The sequence below is a fragment of the Ursus americanus genome, chromosome 5 (genome assembly GCF_024610735.1).
Source record: "Ursus americanus isolate L20-20 chromosome 5, mUrsAme1.1.p, whole genome shotgun sequence".
Classification (NCBI taxonomy): domain Eukaryota; kingdom Metazoa; phylum Chordata; class Mammalia; order Carnivora; family Ursidae; genus Ursus; species Ursus americanus.
In genome coordinates this window covers 59,520,014-59,535,093 of record NC_142131.1, presented here as the reverse complement: position 1 = coordinate 59,535,093, position 15,080 = coordinate 59,520,014, and the positions used below count along the sequence as shown (strand labels likewise).

General features: G+C 48.3%; 3 protein-coding genes across 8 annotated transcripts; 2 read left to right on the top strand and 1 right to left on the bottom strand.

The window, feature by feature from the left end:
- Positions 1-1,971: 1,971 nt before the first annotated feature.
- Positions 1,972-6,784, bottom strand: GDF9 (growth differentiation factor 9). 3 transcript variants are annotated; one of them, XM_045794716.2, is made up of 3 exons: positions 6,462-6,784; positions 4,470-4,665; positions 1,973-3,328 (listed from the first exon to the last, which is right to left on the bottom strand). In XM_045794716.2, exons 2-3 carry the CDS (start codon positions 4,600-4,602, stop codon positions 2,364-2,366), a joined length of 1,098 nt encoding a protein of 365 aa, XP_045650672.1. In that variant the 5' UTR covers positions 4,603-4,665; positions 6,462-6,784; the 3' UTR covers positions 1,973-2,363. The 3 variants fall into 3 exon arrangements, with proteins under 3 accessions (XP_045650670.1, XP_045650672.1, XP_045650671.1); XM_045794715.2 differs by lacking the exon at positions 6,462-6,784 and adding an exon at positions 6,057-6,422; XM_045794714.2 differs by lacking the exon at positions 6,462-6,784 and having other exon boundaries at positions 1,972-3,328; positions 4,470-6,037.
- A 67-nt stretch (positions 6,785-6,851) lies between these two features.
- UQCRQ (ubiquinol-cytochrome c reductase complex III subunit VII) lies at positions 6,852-8,172 on the top strand. 2 transcript variants are annotated; one of them, XM_045794718.2, is made up of 3 exons: positions 6,852-7,005; positions 7,152-7,319; positions 7,965-8,172. In XM_045794718.2, the coding sequence occupies exons 2-3, from the start codon at positions 7,166-7,168 to the stop codon at positions 8,057-8,059; spliced, it is 249 nt and encodes an 82-aa protein (XP_045650674.2). In that variant the 5' UTR covers positions 6,852-7,005; positions 7,152-7,165; the 3' UTR covers positions 8,060-8,172. The 2 variants fall into 2 exon arrangements, with proteins under 2 accessions (XP_045650674.2, XP_045650675.2); XM_045794719.2 differs by having other exon boundaries at positions 6,862-7,000.
- Positions 8,173-8,312: 140 nt separating this feature from the next.
- Positions 8,313-14,493, top strand: LEAP2 (liver enriched antimicrobial peptide 2). Of its 3 annotated transcripts, XM_087862286.1 has the most exons (4): positions 8,313-9,991; positions 10,326-12,174; positions 13,767-13,906; positions 14,213-14,493. In XM_087862286.1, the coding sequence occupies exons 2-4, from the start codon at positions 11,971-11,973 to the stop codon at positions 14,247-14,249; spliced, it is 381 nt and encodes a 126-aa protein (XP_087718412.1). In that variant the 5' UTR covers positions 8,313-9,991; positions 10,326-11,970; the 3' UTR covers positions 14,250-14,493. The 3 variants fall into 3 exon arrangements, with proteins under 3 accessions (XP_087718412.1, XP_087718411.1, XP_045650669.1); XM_087862285.1 differs by having other exon boundaries at positions 8,313-12,174; XM_045794713.2 differs by lacking the exons at positions 8,313-9,991; positions 10,326-12,174 and adding an exon at positions 12,211-13,576.
- Positions 14,494-15,080: the final 587 nt, after the last annotated feature.

Sequence of the window (15,080 nt, the reverse complement as noted above, 5' to 3'; positions counted from 1 at the left end):
CTTGATACGTATTTCATGTGGTCCATTTGAAAACAGCCGTCTTTAAGGCAGACTTACCTTCAAGTAAGTTCAATTGCACATCGCCATGGTTACTCATGCCCTTTCCAGGCCAGTTATTTTTTTACCCTGAAGAATGACAGAAGACAAGACAAAACCCTTGAAACACCATCTCTTAGACTGGCAGCCTCATTTACAACAGAAAAAGGACTCCTTCAGGTTAGATAGTAAGATGGCAAAGTTACTTGGAAACTGGGCCATCTAAAACTTCTCCCTTTGTTAGTTTTATTTTTCCTTTTTTTTTTTTTATGATTTTTATTTGAGAGAGAGAAAGCACAAGCACAAGTGGGGGACGGCAGGGGGGCAGAGGGATAGGGAGAAGCAGACTCTCTGCTGAGCAGGGAGCCCGATGTGCGGCTCCATCCCAGGACCCCGGGATCATGACCTGAAGGCAGATGCTTAACCGACTGAGCCACCCACACACCTCCAGGCTCATTTTTCTTAAAAATGTTTTTGAGTGGCTAAAAGAGCATTTTTGTCAGTATGTGCAGGCTTGTGACCTGTATGCAAGATAGCACCACACCAGGAAACAACTCAAAAGGAAATTAAGAATTCTACTCTCAATCACATCAAGAATAAAATACTTAGAATTTAACAATAAGAAATGCAAAACTTATACTCGAAAAGTACAGAACATTGTTGGGTGCAATGAAAGAAGACTTCAATCTAAGGAAAAACATCCCATGCCATGGATTACAAGATTTAACGTTGCTAAAACGCCAATACTCCCCAAACTCATCTACAGATTCAAAACAATCCCCATCAAAATCCCAGCTGGCTTCCTTAGACACTAAGCACTCACCACTAAGAAAAGATGATTTACAAGAATGAGGAGGGGCATCTGGGTGGCTCTGTCTGTTAGGCGGCTGCCTTCAGCTAGGATCATGATCCCAGGGTCCTGGGACTGAGCCCTGCATCAGACTCCCTGCTCAGCTGGGAGCCTGCTTCTCCCTCTCCCTGAGGTTCCCCCTGCCTGTGCTCCCTCTGTCAAAGAAATAAAATCTTTAAAAGGGGGAAAAAAATGAGGACTACGGGGTGTCTGGCTGGCTCATTTGGAAGAGCTACCAACTCTAGATCTTGCAGTTCTGAGTTCAAGCCCCACGTTGGATGAAGATGTAAATAAGTAAAAAAAACCTTGAAGAAAATAAAATGAAAAGTACATTTTGCATTTAGGAGTTACTCTGGTTTGTAGATTAGGGTGTTAGAAACGCTGAAACAGGCATCACTACGTTAGTCCTGACTGTACCTCTAGGGCTCTCCCAAGGTAGGATTTATTGAAAACTCACATGTAAGCCCTTATAGCCAAACCAGGCCCGTTCTGTAATGTAACTTAATCACTGCCAGGTTCATTTAATGGCAACACTCCCAAATCCACCTGGAAAAAATTTGTGGGGACGGCGTGATGGGAGCTGAGGGAAATCTGCAAAAACAAACAAAACTGAAAAGAGGAAAAAATGTTCCCTGACTTCCTTCCATAGGGTCAGAGGTTTTCAATACATAAAGGCGAAAACATTCTAAAAATCTTGAACGTTGCACTTTCTTGTAAAAATCTGCAAGGCAATTTCCGTTAAGTAAATGGGACAAATGTTATATTGTTTGAGGTGAGTCACCCTATTTACACATGCCACCCGGAGAGCTGAATTAGCATGAGGTGCACCCATCACACTAATAGAACAGACACAGGTTACACGTGCTTCCAGTCCTCGTAGCTGTCCTTCATCAGGGTTTAGGTAGAAAAGCTAACTTCATAACTAAAAAGTTAAGCCAAGACTAGCTTAGAGATTATACTACTTCTCCCTCCCCTAAGACCATTTAAAAACCATCCTAAAAAAAAAACAAACAAAAACAAAAAAAAAAACCCAAAACCAAACCAAAACAAAAAACCACCAAAAAAAAAAAAACCCCCCAAAAAACAACAAACCACACACACGGTAAATTTATGCCACTGAGAGGGATTTATTCTTCCATTAAATAAAACTATAGCACTCTGAACTATTTAGAGCCGCAATTCCATCCAAGATTTAGGTTTTTTACATCAAAAACAAGACTCCAATGAAAAAAAAAAAATGGCTCAGGGAAAAAAAACCTAAACCTCCGAAATAATTTCATGGACATCTGAAAATCAAGGCAGACGTTACCACTTTACACCGATGGCTGCCACAGAATGGGCTCATCCACACGGGCTCCCCCATACACAACATACCGCAGTACAGCCCTTCGACAGAGCTCTCCCTGGAAGGCCCGGAGAGGCACACGGTATTTCCTTCGCTGAAGAGGCTCAAGGTTTTAGTTCAGAGACTCCTCCGTTAACGGCAGGTGCACTTAGTGGCGATCATGTCTTCATATTCTTTGTAAGCGATTGAGCCATCCGGCTCAATGGTCAACACACTGAGAGGGCTGTATTTAGCGGGTACACACGATGGTCTGGGCACCGAGGAGTCGAGCTTCTCATGGATGATGTTCTGCACCATGGTGTGAACTGGGGAGCCATACCGATGTCCAACCGCCCTGGGACAGTCGCCTTTACAGTATCGAGGGTTGTATCTGTGCGGCGCCACGATCCAGTTGTCCCACTTGAGCTGGCTGAAGCTAAGCCTGTAGTCATGGAGCTCGCACTCGTGTTGGGGAAAAAGAAACTGTTTGAAGTATTCACTCAGGTTCAAAGAAGCTGGAACCAGTGGCTTGTTCAATGCCAAGCTGACGGTCTCCTGACCCCTCCGGTGACGGGAAGATCTTACACCCTCAGCCGACCCTTCTCCCTTGGGGCAGGCAGACGGACCTCTGTTGTGGTCGGTGCTCAGTGAAGGCCTCCGCTGATTGCGAAGGGAATACCACCTGTGATAAGCCTGAGCGCTTGTGTCGTTCAGATACAAAAGCAGTGAGGGGGGCCCCGGAAGAGTCACGTTAAATGGCCTGTCCTGCGCTGGAGGATCCTGCCGCTGGTCTCTCGTGCAGGTGAAGTTTACAGACATGTGAATACTTCTCTGGTGGGAGGCCATTAGCGGCCGAAGAGGAGTGGTCACATCAACCTCAAACCATTTGTATTTCTTTTTAAATTCAAACTCTGTGTTAAAGGTATATGAGGATGGAGCTCTCTGGAGAGTCCTGCTAGAAAACTCTGGCTGTTTGATCACCAGGGTGCACACACATTGAGCAGCAGAGGGAAAAGAAATGGAGTTGCTGAAAGTGTAGAGCAAGACTGACTTCAGTAAGTTTTCAACGGCAGTAACATGGTCCAGGTTAAAGAGCAGGTCCACTGATGGAGCAGATCCTGAGAAGAAAAACAACCAACCCACCGGTAGTGCTTTCATCCAGAAACATAATAGCGAGTCAAATCAAGGCATTTGTCCTTGGTAATGTGTTATCTCCCTTCTCTTTCCCCACTTCCTCCAGCCTTAAAAAGGCGGGGAGGGGTTGGTTTTAGAGAAAATACTGGGGATAGATACTGTCGCTAACTGTCAGCGGCTACAAGAGGCTATTTTATCACCAGAAATTCAGAACAGCTTCAGTGGTGAATAAAACACAGAATCATTACATTTCCCAATCTCTAGTTTCCCAGTCTCAGTAATTGGCTCCAAACATAGAAGAAGCTAGTAAATCCTATTTTTCTCTGAGTCTCTAGAGAGATAATAAACACACTTACCAGCCTTGTTAAGACTTCTAAGCCCAAAAGAACAGAATCAATAAAGAACTTTATAGTCTAATTTGGAACACTTCAGATTGATAAATAGAAGCTTTAAAACCACTCTAATAAAATAAGACCTCAAGGAAGAGGGGAGGGCTTTAAACATCCACAGCTGACCCATTGGGTTAAAATGGTTTTGGTCACGAGCTAGTGAATCTAGGTTTTTTTTTTTTAAAGGACCACTCCTTTCTCTGACACACATAGGACTCCAAGGTGCTGGGTCAGATTGGTAACTAACACTTTGTTCCTGGGAGGATCTACTGTTCTAAATACTGTCTTCAGCTTTCCTCTCACAGAAAGCAACAAACAAGGGGAAAACTTCCTATTTTACACAATACACCAGTAGCTAGGAGACATTTTAGACACATTTCCAGGTGAGCATGGATAAAATGGGAATAATAAGCAGACAGAGGTCAAAATACCTGGTTTCCAGTCTTGATTTTGTGACCTTGGACAAGATGCTGACCTCCAGCAACACTCTGCTCAGTCTTTAGAGCCATTAAGCCTCTTCTAGCTCTAAAGTTCTACCATAGGAGCCAACGTTAACCCATGAGGGCATTAGAAAGAAACGGTAAGGTCAAGTACCAGATTTGTTTCAATGTCGATACTGAGTATCATGCAAAATAAAAAGTAATCCAAGGAGAAAGGCCCAGCTCCATTCTGTAACGGAAACACAGACAAGTCTATCATCTCCCCACCACCCATTAACCAGTCTGCTCCTACACACCTGTTGCCGGGTCCCCAGGAGCCTGCTTGTGCTGAGCACAGGATGTGAAGAGCCGAACAGTGTTGTAGAGAGGACTTCTGTTGGATTTAGGGATCCCCTCCTTGGTAGCATATGCCTTATAGAGCCTCTTCATGTACCGCAAAGCTCTGGAGTCTGGCTGCAGCCTAGGGGTGCCACCTCGCCCATCATACAGAACCTTGAAAAAAGGAGAAAGGAAGCCAGGTCTGTCTCTTCCATCTAGAGGCTGCAGCAGGGACCAAGGCTCAGCCTCAGGTTCCAACTCAGCACCAGCTGCAATCTGAGTTTCTCCTCTAGAAGCCTGAGTTCCAAAGCTAATAGGAAAACACAGCCAGGAAAAGCAGAAAAACCAAAGGAAGAAGTTGCTGAGAAGCTCCATGGCCTGACAGAACTAGCAGAGAATACATTTCCCCCCTACCCGTCTTCTTGCTAAAAGCCAGGAAGAGCCTAGGTCGGTCTCTTAAATAAATTTTAGGTGTGTGGGTAGGCAAGGGTCACTTCTGTAATCAGACCTCAAGGATGCCAAGCTGAAGATAATTTTTATCAGCTGTGCATCAAACTGCTGATAACGTCCTATGTATCCAATCTATGCTCATTAGATATGGATGTATCTGGTTATGTAGCTTTCCTCTCCCTTTCCCCCACCTCTCCCTTTTAAAGAGGCATTTATTTTAAAGCTCTTAAGTTTTTGTTATGCCAATAGACTAGTTATGCAAACTGAAAGGCCAAGAGAATTGAGAAATGATCTTAAAACCACCCATTTTTTGAGGTTAAGATTCTTAAAATGTTCCTTAGGTGCTCCCTGAAACTTCCAAAGCAAGTGGGAAAGCTATTCATGATGATGGGAAGATCTGTTGGTATGCAATATATTGGATTCACTCTTCCTCTCCCTTCATCCTCATCACCGCTCCCACTTCCAGGTGCTTAGAATAATTACTTACTGCATGTTGATTTGGAGAGTGAGAAAAAGTCACAACTGGCATTGAAATTCCAGAGAGCAGAGAACTGTTGGGTTGCCCAGTTCTCAGGGAGCTTCTTATAGAATATATACTTGGAATACTGAAATATGCTTTAAAAAGGACATCGCCTTTAACCTTGACTCATTTTTAAATATAATATCTTGATCCTTTACTTTGGTCTGCACATTCATCTATATATATTTTGGTTGAAAGGTTTAGAGATGTTTGGTTTTGGGGGGTTAAAAATTAATTTTTATTTTTATTTTAATTTGCTAGGGTGTTTTTGTTCTTGGGATAAGGACTTAATGTTCTTGGAGCTGAGACAAGGCTAGAGATGATGCTTTAGGAAAACGAGACAAAGGTGCACCATGAAAAGCTGTAACGAGGGCATATCCGGCGCATATCCGGCGCACCCGTGAGGAGACTATGCTGGAAGGAAGTCAACCCACACTCATGGTACAAGATTCAGAAGCAGTCAGTGCACTGCCTAGGTTGACGAAACTGAGGTATGTTTGCAAATTTTAAGTTCATTGCCTGCCAAGACTCCCTGGCCCCTGTCTAGGAGGCAGGGTTCCATAAAACACACGCCAACTGTTGAATGACAGCTTACTCCAACATCACATATGGCCGGCAACGCCAAGAACAAAACATTTACAGACGCTCTGCAGCAGGCAGAAAGGCCAGGCCAGCAGCATCCTTCCGGGAAAGCGCTTGCGGAAACGCCGAGAAGGCCCCGGGGGCCGTGGAGAAGCGTGGGCGGCAGCACCTCCGCGCCCCGCAGCCCGCCCCCGGCCAGACCTGGGTGGGAGGTGGCGGCAAGCCGGCGGCTGTGGAGGTAGCCTCGCCCCTCCTACCGCCGCCCACGGCCGGTTATCAACTGTTTGCCCATTCCTTGGGGACTCCTGGGGCGCAACGTGAGGAAACGTTTTTATTCTACCGGGGGAAAGTCTAAGCCCCGCCAGTGGATTCTCGGACCGCGGCGGCCGAGAGAAGCCGCAGGTGCACGTCCCCGAACCTGGTACTGGGGTCGCTGATGTTCTGGAAAGAACCGAGCCCCTTTAGCGCTTGGGCCAGAGCGCAGACGGCCGCGTGCAGCGGCCCCTCCTCCGGCCTCAGGGCGCTCTCCACATGAGCGGGACGCACAGGTCCTCAGGGCCCGGCCAACGCGCCCTCGACGCCGGCTGGCCCCTTTCTCTACGCCTCTCTGCGCCACTAGGGCCCGGCCGCTTCCTGCGGTTCCACCGCAGGGCAGAAAGCTGGGGGGTTGCGTGAGGGCCTCGCGGGGCGCCCCCGTGCCCCAAAGCCGGCTCCGTACTCCGAGTCCAGCGCTTGGCCCCGCCCACTCACGGGCTACGACACCCCGCCGCCCAGCGACCAGGGCATTTCTCTGCAGAAGGGGGAGCAACGACGCCTCCCCCTGGCAACGGCCGGAAAATGGTATTCCCCGGAAGTGACTTCACGGCCTCCGGGACGGGCTTCCAAACCTAGCGGAAGTGACGGACGGAGGCCGGTCGTTCCCGCAACTGTGGAGGGCGAGGTGACCCCCGCGCGGGAGTAAGGTCGGGTCGCGCGGTCTTGGGGGTCCGTGGGAGGGTGGGGGCGCCGCCTGGGCCGGGAGGGATGAGGAGGTCCGGGGAGGGCGTCTTGGGTCGCGGGCGGTGCGCCCGGGCCTGAGGCAAGCGCCCGTCCACCCTGGCTCTTGCAGGCGCCGCCGCGACCATGGGCCGCGAGTTTGGGAATCTGACCCGGATGCGGCATGTGATCACCTACAGCTTGTCGCCGTTCGAGCAGCGCGCCTTCCCGCACTACTTCAGCAAGGGCATCCCCAACGTGCTGCGCCGCATGCGGGCGTGCGTCCTTCGCGTCGTGCCCCGTGAGTGCCTTGGCCCGGTTGGGGGGCTGGACTCCCGTCAGACACTGAGTCACAGCGGGCCCCCTCAGTGAGCCCCCCCTACTTGCCACGCACACGTTTTCTCATGTTTCAGTGTCCTGAAAGCCCTTGCACTAGTGTGTCCTCCCCATCTTGCAGAGGAGCAAACTGAGTCACCAACGACCAGCCCAAGGTCACTTGTGTGATTCCAGCGTCTCCCTCTGAGGTCATCTTTACCCACTTCGTAGCGATGAACTGTTACGTGTGACATGTGCAGCAGATAGTAATAATAGTAGCACAGCCTTGTAAATTGGCCACCCCCCCAAAAAAAAAACCCCGCAGAAGTGTGCACTGACGTGTTAAATGGTGAAGTATATGTTACGTGAATTATGTCTCATTTGTCTCATTAACATTTTAAAAAATGTGTAACTGGGGAAAGAGGGAAGGTTTGGTGACAGATTTTCCTGGGATGGCCCTTTCTTTTGGTCACCTGCAAAATGGGTGTGTGATGTAACTTTCCTTGATCATCTGGTTTAAAAGTGGCTTCTTGGAAACTAGAGATAGTAGGGCAGAGCCTGCAGTGAGTCAGGAAAGAAGACAGGTGTCTCCCATGGGCTCCCTACTTACTCTCACTTTTGATTTTTAAAGCGTTTGTAGCCTTTTATCTTGTCTACACATGGGGAACCCAGGAATTTGAGAACTCCAAGAGGAAGAATCCAGCTGCCTATGAAAATGACAAATGAGCCGTTCATCTGTATAGTGGTTCCCAGTGTCTGAAGGACCCTTCTCTGCGAGAGGAGTCTACACTGTAGTGTCTTGAAGACTTGAAGATGTAATAAACTTCTTATGGACTGCACTGTTGTGATTTTGCATTTCTGAGAGCAAGTCCTTGGTGTGACTGCTGATGCTCAAGTTCATGAACTCCCCTTCCTAGCCTGAGTCCCAAACAGGAACTTGGCTAGTCTGCGAGTTTGGTGAAGGTTCTGAGCTCAGTGCTTGTTCCATAATCTACAAGAAATTAGTGGCAGCTACTCATGCAGCTGATCAGTTGTGGGTGGGGTGAACCGTGGGGTTGGTTCCAGTAGTCTGCTCCCATAATAACAATAAGATCTGGTAACTATATTATAATTATGTGTCAGATATTCAGCCCTTTATACAAATAAGTACTTGTAAACTTTAGAACTACCTTTGAATTAAGTATCATGGCATTCATTTTGCAGATGAGGACCCAAGAGCTCAGTGAGAGTAATCTGGCCAAAATGACACAGCTAATGAATGGTGGAGTCTGGCGCTAAAGTTTTCGCTCTTAAAGCTATCCTAGACTGCCTTTTCTCCTAAGACAGGCCTTCCTTAGCCTGAGGGGAAGGAAGTCAGCTATAAAAGGAGGGGGTGAGGTCACCCCTTGGCCTCTATAGCTAAACTGCCTGTGTTTGTACCAGGTTGCTAATAGTGGCCTTTAATCACATATGGCCCATAATGCTTAAAATACTCTCTGGTCCTTTATTGAAAAGTTTACCCTTGTTTTAGAGCCTTTGAATTATCTTTTCAGTAGAAAGGTACCCTTTCTCCATCACCAGATGGTAGAGGTAGGTGTTGGTAGTGTTATGCTTCTGGTTCCCTACTCCATTTCCAGAAACTTCCTCACTTCTAAGGACACTTACTTGTTCAGAGCAGCAACTTTCACAGTGTAGTTCGGCTTCTGGCTGTATTTTTTTTCCTTATTATAATGATTATTCTCGTCTGTTAGGAACTGAAGCTAAAATACTTTAAAAAAAAGGTAATAAAAACTGCATTGATTGGGAGGCAGGATAAAGAACCTCTGAGTCTGGCGAACTTAAGCCCATACCCTTTAACCTGTGCTGCTTCACTGTATGATACAAGAAAGAAATGTGGGTTCCTGAGCTTTGACCTTTTTGTTGGTAAGATGATGTGTTAATACAAAACCGTAGGGTTGTGGTAACGGTGGAATGAGTGATCTCTAGGAGTCTGGCAGGCTTAACAAAGGACAGCTGTAGGAGGGAAACTCTTGCCTTACCCAACATGGTCTAGTTTTCCTGGGCTCTGTCTATATTTGTTCCCAGGGTTCCCTGCATGTTTGGGACACAGGCTGTGGAGAATCTGATGAGGCTGTGGACCTAAAGATGGAAATGCACCACCCATCCTTCCCTCTGCATAGTTTTTTTTTTTTTTTTTTTAAAGATTTTATTTATTTGTGAGCACAAGGGGGCGGGTAGGGTCAGAGGGAGAAGCAGACACCTCGCTGAGCAGGGAACCTGATGTGGGACTTGATCCTGGTCCCAGGATCATGACCTGAGCCAAAGGCAGATGCTTAACCGACTCTGCATAGTTTAAACAGGTTCAGGTAGCAGGGGAGGGCCACTGCCTAGACAGGCCACTCATCTGTCTTTCTCCCTCTCACTCCCCCGGGCTTCGGGGAGATGGCTACCCTCTCCCATCTTCTTGGCCTCTTTTTACCTCAAGACTTTATTTCTTTCCAGTTCCTTGACTCCTTTGGAAATAATGGCTCAAAAGCAGATGTTCCCTTCCTCAGCTCCGACCAGGCACCGAGTCTGGGTCTGAGTCCTTTTTATCCCAGGAGTGTTCTGAGAAGATCTGGCTGTAAGCCCTTTTACATGATGAGCTTCTGCCTTTGAAGAAAATTAAGAAAGTCTGCGGTAAGCCTGACTCTCACCGAAGGGCTTCTCTAAGCTGGGGGGCACGGAGCTGTGTGTGTCAGGGTGCTGAGATCAGTGGGGGCCTGGAATGTGGGGAGTTGTATAGCTCAGCGCTCCTGTACGTGATAGAGGATCTGGGATGATTTTAGGGGCATTCTATCTGCCGAAATCTATGAAGGAAAGAAAAACTTGGGTGAAGTCTCTCAAGAAAGGGACCACTGCTGTGGGCCCCGCTGCCTGTAAGCCATCCACGTGGAACCTCCAGCCCTGGGTGTGGCTCCTTCCTCTGCATCCGGCAGCCACTTACTCATTTCGCCCTTCTTTTTCTCAGCAGGGCCCTGCCCGCCCCAGGGCTTTTATCTCTGCGCTGTGCGATGTGGCAGAGTGAACTCCAGTTTGCCAACCAAGCCCCGGAGATGCAGGCCTATCTCGTGTAGGCTCAGAAGTCTGTGCCAGGTCCAGCCAGCAGAAAAGCAAATACACTTTGACCCTTGAAGCTGTACCTGGAAGTTTTTCCATTTCAGTCTTTCATTTTTTATTAGGCACATCCTGCTCAGGGGCAGCAAAAGAGTCTCCGATTACTGCCGAGCCTTCACGGTCTCCTCTCCACCTGGAATGTGTTTCACGTGCGCTCGTAGCTGCACCCTCTTTCTCCCATTTCAGCCTATGCACTTAGCTCAGTGGCAGGGAATCCCTGGGAGTTGTAATAGTTACCAAGCTAGAGGCTGTCAAACGTGCTTCTTTTCTTCCTGTAAGTTAATCATTTGGACCCCCAAATGTCAGTGGCTGAGAGGCCTCAGATCTACTCCCATCTCGTTGGGAGAACAAGAGAGTAAAGCTCAGAGGGAGAGGGCTGGCCTGTGGTCAGTTAACGTCGACTCCCCGCTCCTGCCTCCCAGCCAAGCGTTCTCTTTATGGCCTGCTCAGACCTTTCCGCTGGAGGAAGGAATGTTGTGTTTATTCATTCAGCAAAATACTTGACTGTAGAGAGCCCATGAATTTTTAAAATTTATTCATTTCAGGGATAGGATTTCACAACTATTCAAGGGCTGTGGGATGGCTGTGGACAACTGCTGTCACCTCAGCTAATGCTGTCTGGATGCCACTTCGCTTTTAAAGCTTTGAGTTTTGCTCCATGTTTAATTTAAAACAATGACCGCTAATGTCATTGTTTCTGAGACGCCTGGGTGGCTCGGTCGGTGAAGCGTCTGCCTTCGGCTCAGGTCAGGATCCCAGGGTGCTGGGATTGGGCCCCACATCAGCCTCCTTGCTCAGCGGGGAACCTGCTTCTCCCTGTGCCCGCCGCTCCCCCTGCTTGGGTGCGTGCTTGCTCTGTCTCTGCTATCCCCAAAAGAAAAGAAGAAAAAAGAAATGTTTCGTAACAGTGGTTCCTCCCATGGGCAGTAACGAATAGGTTTTTTCTTTTGGGAGGAGGGGTGGCATACAAGATCGAGGCTCGAACCCCAAAGGCTTCTGCACTGTTGTCACACTCATGATGATGAGCCCTACGTTTTCCCCTGTGCACACAGGAGCCTCGGGCCCTTTCCTTGGCTGGCGTCCTGGCTATATAATAAGTTAACACAAAAGGCTAATTTGATTTTGCTTGGAGCGCAGGAAAGCAGAAATGAAGGATCGGGAGAACGTACCCAGGTTTGGAACCAGCAGTTTCCAAACCCCTTTGGCATGTCCCTCTCTTCAGAGCAGGCTGGCACTGAGGCCAAACCAGACCCAGTGTCTCTAGGACATCACGTTGTTCAGTCTCTTGCTTATCTAATCGGGTTTGTGTTCTTACCCAATGTTCACTAGGTCATCTCATAGCTTCTTCCCCACCCCACAAAGGTTCCCAGTTAAGCCCCTACGTAGGGTGATTCAGCATCCAAGCTCAGGGGTAGAGGGAAGGAGCAGCTGACTAGTCTGCCTCCATGTTCCTCAAGTGCAAGCAGTGACGTCTCCCTCCGGGCTCGGCTCCATGGTCCCTCATGGACCAGAACCGGTACAGACGGATCTGCGGAGTCCCACCCGCCTCCTCCCCTGCTCCAGTTCTGAGATCCACCTTACCATGCTCTTCTCGCTTGACAAGAGGATTGGCGACCATCCTGTTCCACCTTCAGCTGTGCCTCATCTCCTCCACTTTGCTTTGCGGAACAGGCAGGCTCAAACCAAACATCCAACCTCCGAAAATGGTAAGGGCCTTGGAAAGAGGTATCAGTCACGTTTTTATGGAGACACCAGTCAGAGAAATAATCGTGTTACAATTGTCTTGTTGGCTCATCCTTCCTGGTCATAGGAAGATCTGAAGTCCTATAAATCTTACTCAAGTTGCACCGTTCCTCCAAATTTATTAAAATGCCCACGTAGGGGTGCCTGGGTAGCTCAGTCAGTGAAGCATCTGCCTTCGGCTCAGGTCATGTTCCCAGGGTCCTGGGATCGAGTCCTGCGTTGGACTCCCTGCTCAGTAGGGAGGCTGCTTTTCCCTCTCCTCCCTGCTCATGCTCTTTCTCGCTCTGTCTCTCTCTCTCCCAAATAAAGTCTTTAAAAATAATAAAAACAAAATGCCCATGTTAATAAATACCCACACCACCTCACAACTTAGGTACATGCCCTTTCTTGTTCTAGCAATCTGCAGCAGTTCCTACTTCAGTTGATGATGTTTTGGGCTTTAGCGGTATCTCAGCCCTAGGCCTGCTCCCCTGAGGCTGCTGGAAGGCTATGCTCTGCAGAGGGACCCAGTCAGCTACCGTGAGGAAAGTCCGTAATTCAAGGATTGCCGTGTGACTTGTCACCATCAAGCAATCCCACTGATTTAGGAGCCCCCGCTAACTCCTCATTCATTAAAAAATAAATAAATAAAACCCTATGCTCATTCATTCTATTCACCCAGTTTAGTAAGTCCCACATCAGTCTTGATTGCCCTTCCCCTGGGAGAAGGCAGGTAGGCCGGACTTTGAACTTGCCACGGCTGGGGCCATTCCTCTCGGGAGATGCTCTGGAGCAGCTAAGTAGGAGGACGGGGGGATCTGGGGCACCGTTAGATCACACTCGCTGAAGCAACCTCCCGCAGAAGCGAGATAGGGCCTTAGCCAACCGCCTGTCGCACAACAGATTGGTGCTTCTTTCCCAGACGAGGCTGAAAGGGGTCAACACGAACACCTCATTATGAGACTTCTATTTTGATTACAATGATTTCACTGAGCTATTTTGGAATCAAAATGTGGCTAGGTGCCTGGTTTCCCTCAGTGGCTTCACGTGGCCTTCAAAGGGAAGGAGGCGGTGGTGCTGACTTTTGGTAAAAGGTCCAGGCCAGCACCATAATCACTCAAAGTCCAGAGGACGGATCAGTAAATACGTGCCCGAAAGGCAGGCCTTGAGCACATTGCTCTGGTAGACATTAACTTATTAAATCGACCCTGACTGCAAATATAAACTTTGCCCCCACCTCACCTGGCAACCATAAAAGAGGTGAATTCCAGTCTATAAAAGTGGGAACTGTCGCTGGACTCCAGGCTCCAACAACCTCCCTCCAGCAACATGTGGCACCTCAAACTCTTTGCAGCGCTCATGATCTGCTTGCTGCTGTTGAACCAGGTAAGATGTGCGTGTGCGGGGCTGTGCCGGTGGGGTAACTGTAAGCAGAACTTGAGAACGGGACTCAGCCCTGAGGAAGGGTCCCTCTGCTCTCGAGTCTACGGCGTCCTGGGGGTGATCATTCTCCCCAGGTGTACAGACCGGGTGTCAACGCTTCCATACCTGAGGTTACTTTGTCTTTGCCCTACAGGTAGATGGCTCCCCCGTACCGGAACTGAGTTCAACAAAGAGGAGGCTACGGAGGATGACCCCGTTTTGGAGAGGGGTCTCCCTCAGGCCCATTGGATCCTCTTGCCGGGACGATTCGGAGTGTATCACGAGGCTGTGCAGGTATTCCACAAACTCGAGAGCAGGGCAGAGGACAGATCAGCGTGCGCGCGCACACGCACACACAAACACACCCCTAAGAATAAAAGTGGAACAGGCAATGGCCTGGGCTGTAGCCCGGAGCTCCCTGGAGAATCCGTCAGGGTTCAAGAACAGCTCCCCACAGGTACCACGAAAGAGTGGTGCCTCTCCTTTCTGCAGTCTCCCGAGGTTGGATACAACAAGCAGAGGAAGGAAATGTGGAAGAGGTGGCTGGCTCTGGGCACTGCTAGACCTTTGTCTTAAAAACCACCTTTTCTTTTCCTTTAGAAAAAGACGCTGTTCCCTAAGTGTGGCCCAGGAATGATGTACAAACCAGGGGAAAAGAGGACAGTGCTCACCTACAATGCTCCGTTCTATGGAATATTGATTAACTGCATTTTGGCTGGAGACACTTGAGTAAAGCAATCTTGTATTTTTAATATTTAAAGACAGATGTATGCTTTAAACTGGTCTCCGTTTCTTCTTAGAATGTGATGTAGATAAGCATGACTAAACTTGTCAAATTAGAGTTTATTTTTCTATGTATACTATTAAATGTCTCAAATTTTTCACAGTCTGGAATCCAAGCTTTTGAGGGTTTGAAAAGGATTCATTTTGTATGCTACAGAAAAACCCAGCATTGCCTAATAGCAGACTTCTCAGTCTGCAAAGTACAGTGAAAGTGAACATTTAAGAAACAAAGAACACGGTGATAGGCTGAAAGACGAAAGTTTCCTAATAGCCACGTGATCAGCCTTGGCACGTTCACAGGCTGTGGCCCTGGATCCTGGCCCTTCACTCCATATCAGGACTCTCCAGTGAGGTGTCAGAGATGAGCAGTGCTGGCATTTACGACCTGATGATGTGCCCGAGTTGTCTAGGACTGAACAGAAGGCAGAATTGGAAGAAGAATCTAGTTTAATAAAATAACAAAAGCCCAAGCCCCCAAGAACAGCAGAAAAGACTTTTTTTTTGAGATTTCTGCTGGAGCATGGTGAACTGTGACCTATGCAAAAGGATGCGTGGCCATCAAGTTCAGAATTTCTGTAATCAGGAAATGAGAGCTGGATTGGGGGCCCAGACTTTTCAGCCAGAGTAGCAGTGGACACTACGGTACAAAACAGAAATTACACTGAAAAGGCAAAGTAAGAGTTGA

Coding starts and splice junctions, on each gene's coding strand:
- GDF9 (XM_045794714.2), bottom strand. CDS start 4,866: ATGGAGCTTCTCAGCAACTTCTTCCTTTGGTTTTTCTGCTTTTCCTGG. Junction 3,329..4,469: donor TCCTGGGGACCCGGCAACAG/GTGTGTAGGAGC, acceptor TTTTCTTCTCAG/GATCTGCTCCATCAGTGGAC.
- LEAP2 (XM_087862286.1), top strand. CDS start 11,971: ATGGACCAGAACCGGTACAGACGGATCTGCGGAGTCCCACCCGCCTCC. Junction 12,175..13,766: donor ACATCCAACCTCCGAAAATG/GTAAGGGCCTTG, acceptor TTTGCCCTACAG/GTAGATGGCTCCCCCGTACC. Junction 13,907..14,212: donor TGTATCACGAGGCTGTGCAG/GTATTCCACAAA, acceptor CTTTTCCTTTAG/AAAAAGACGCTGTTCCCTAA.
- UQCRQ (XM_045794718.2), top strand. CDS start 7,166: ATGGGCCGCGAGTTTGGGAATCTGACCCGGATGCGGCATGTGATCACC. Junction 7,320..7,964: donor CGTCCTTCGCGTCGTGCCCC/GTGAGTGCCTTG, acceptor TGATTTTTAAAG/CGTTTGTAGCCTTTTATCTT.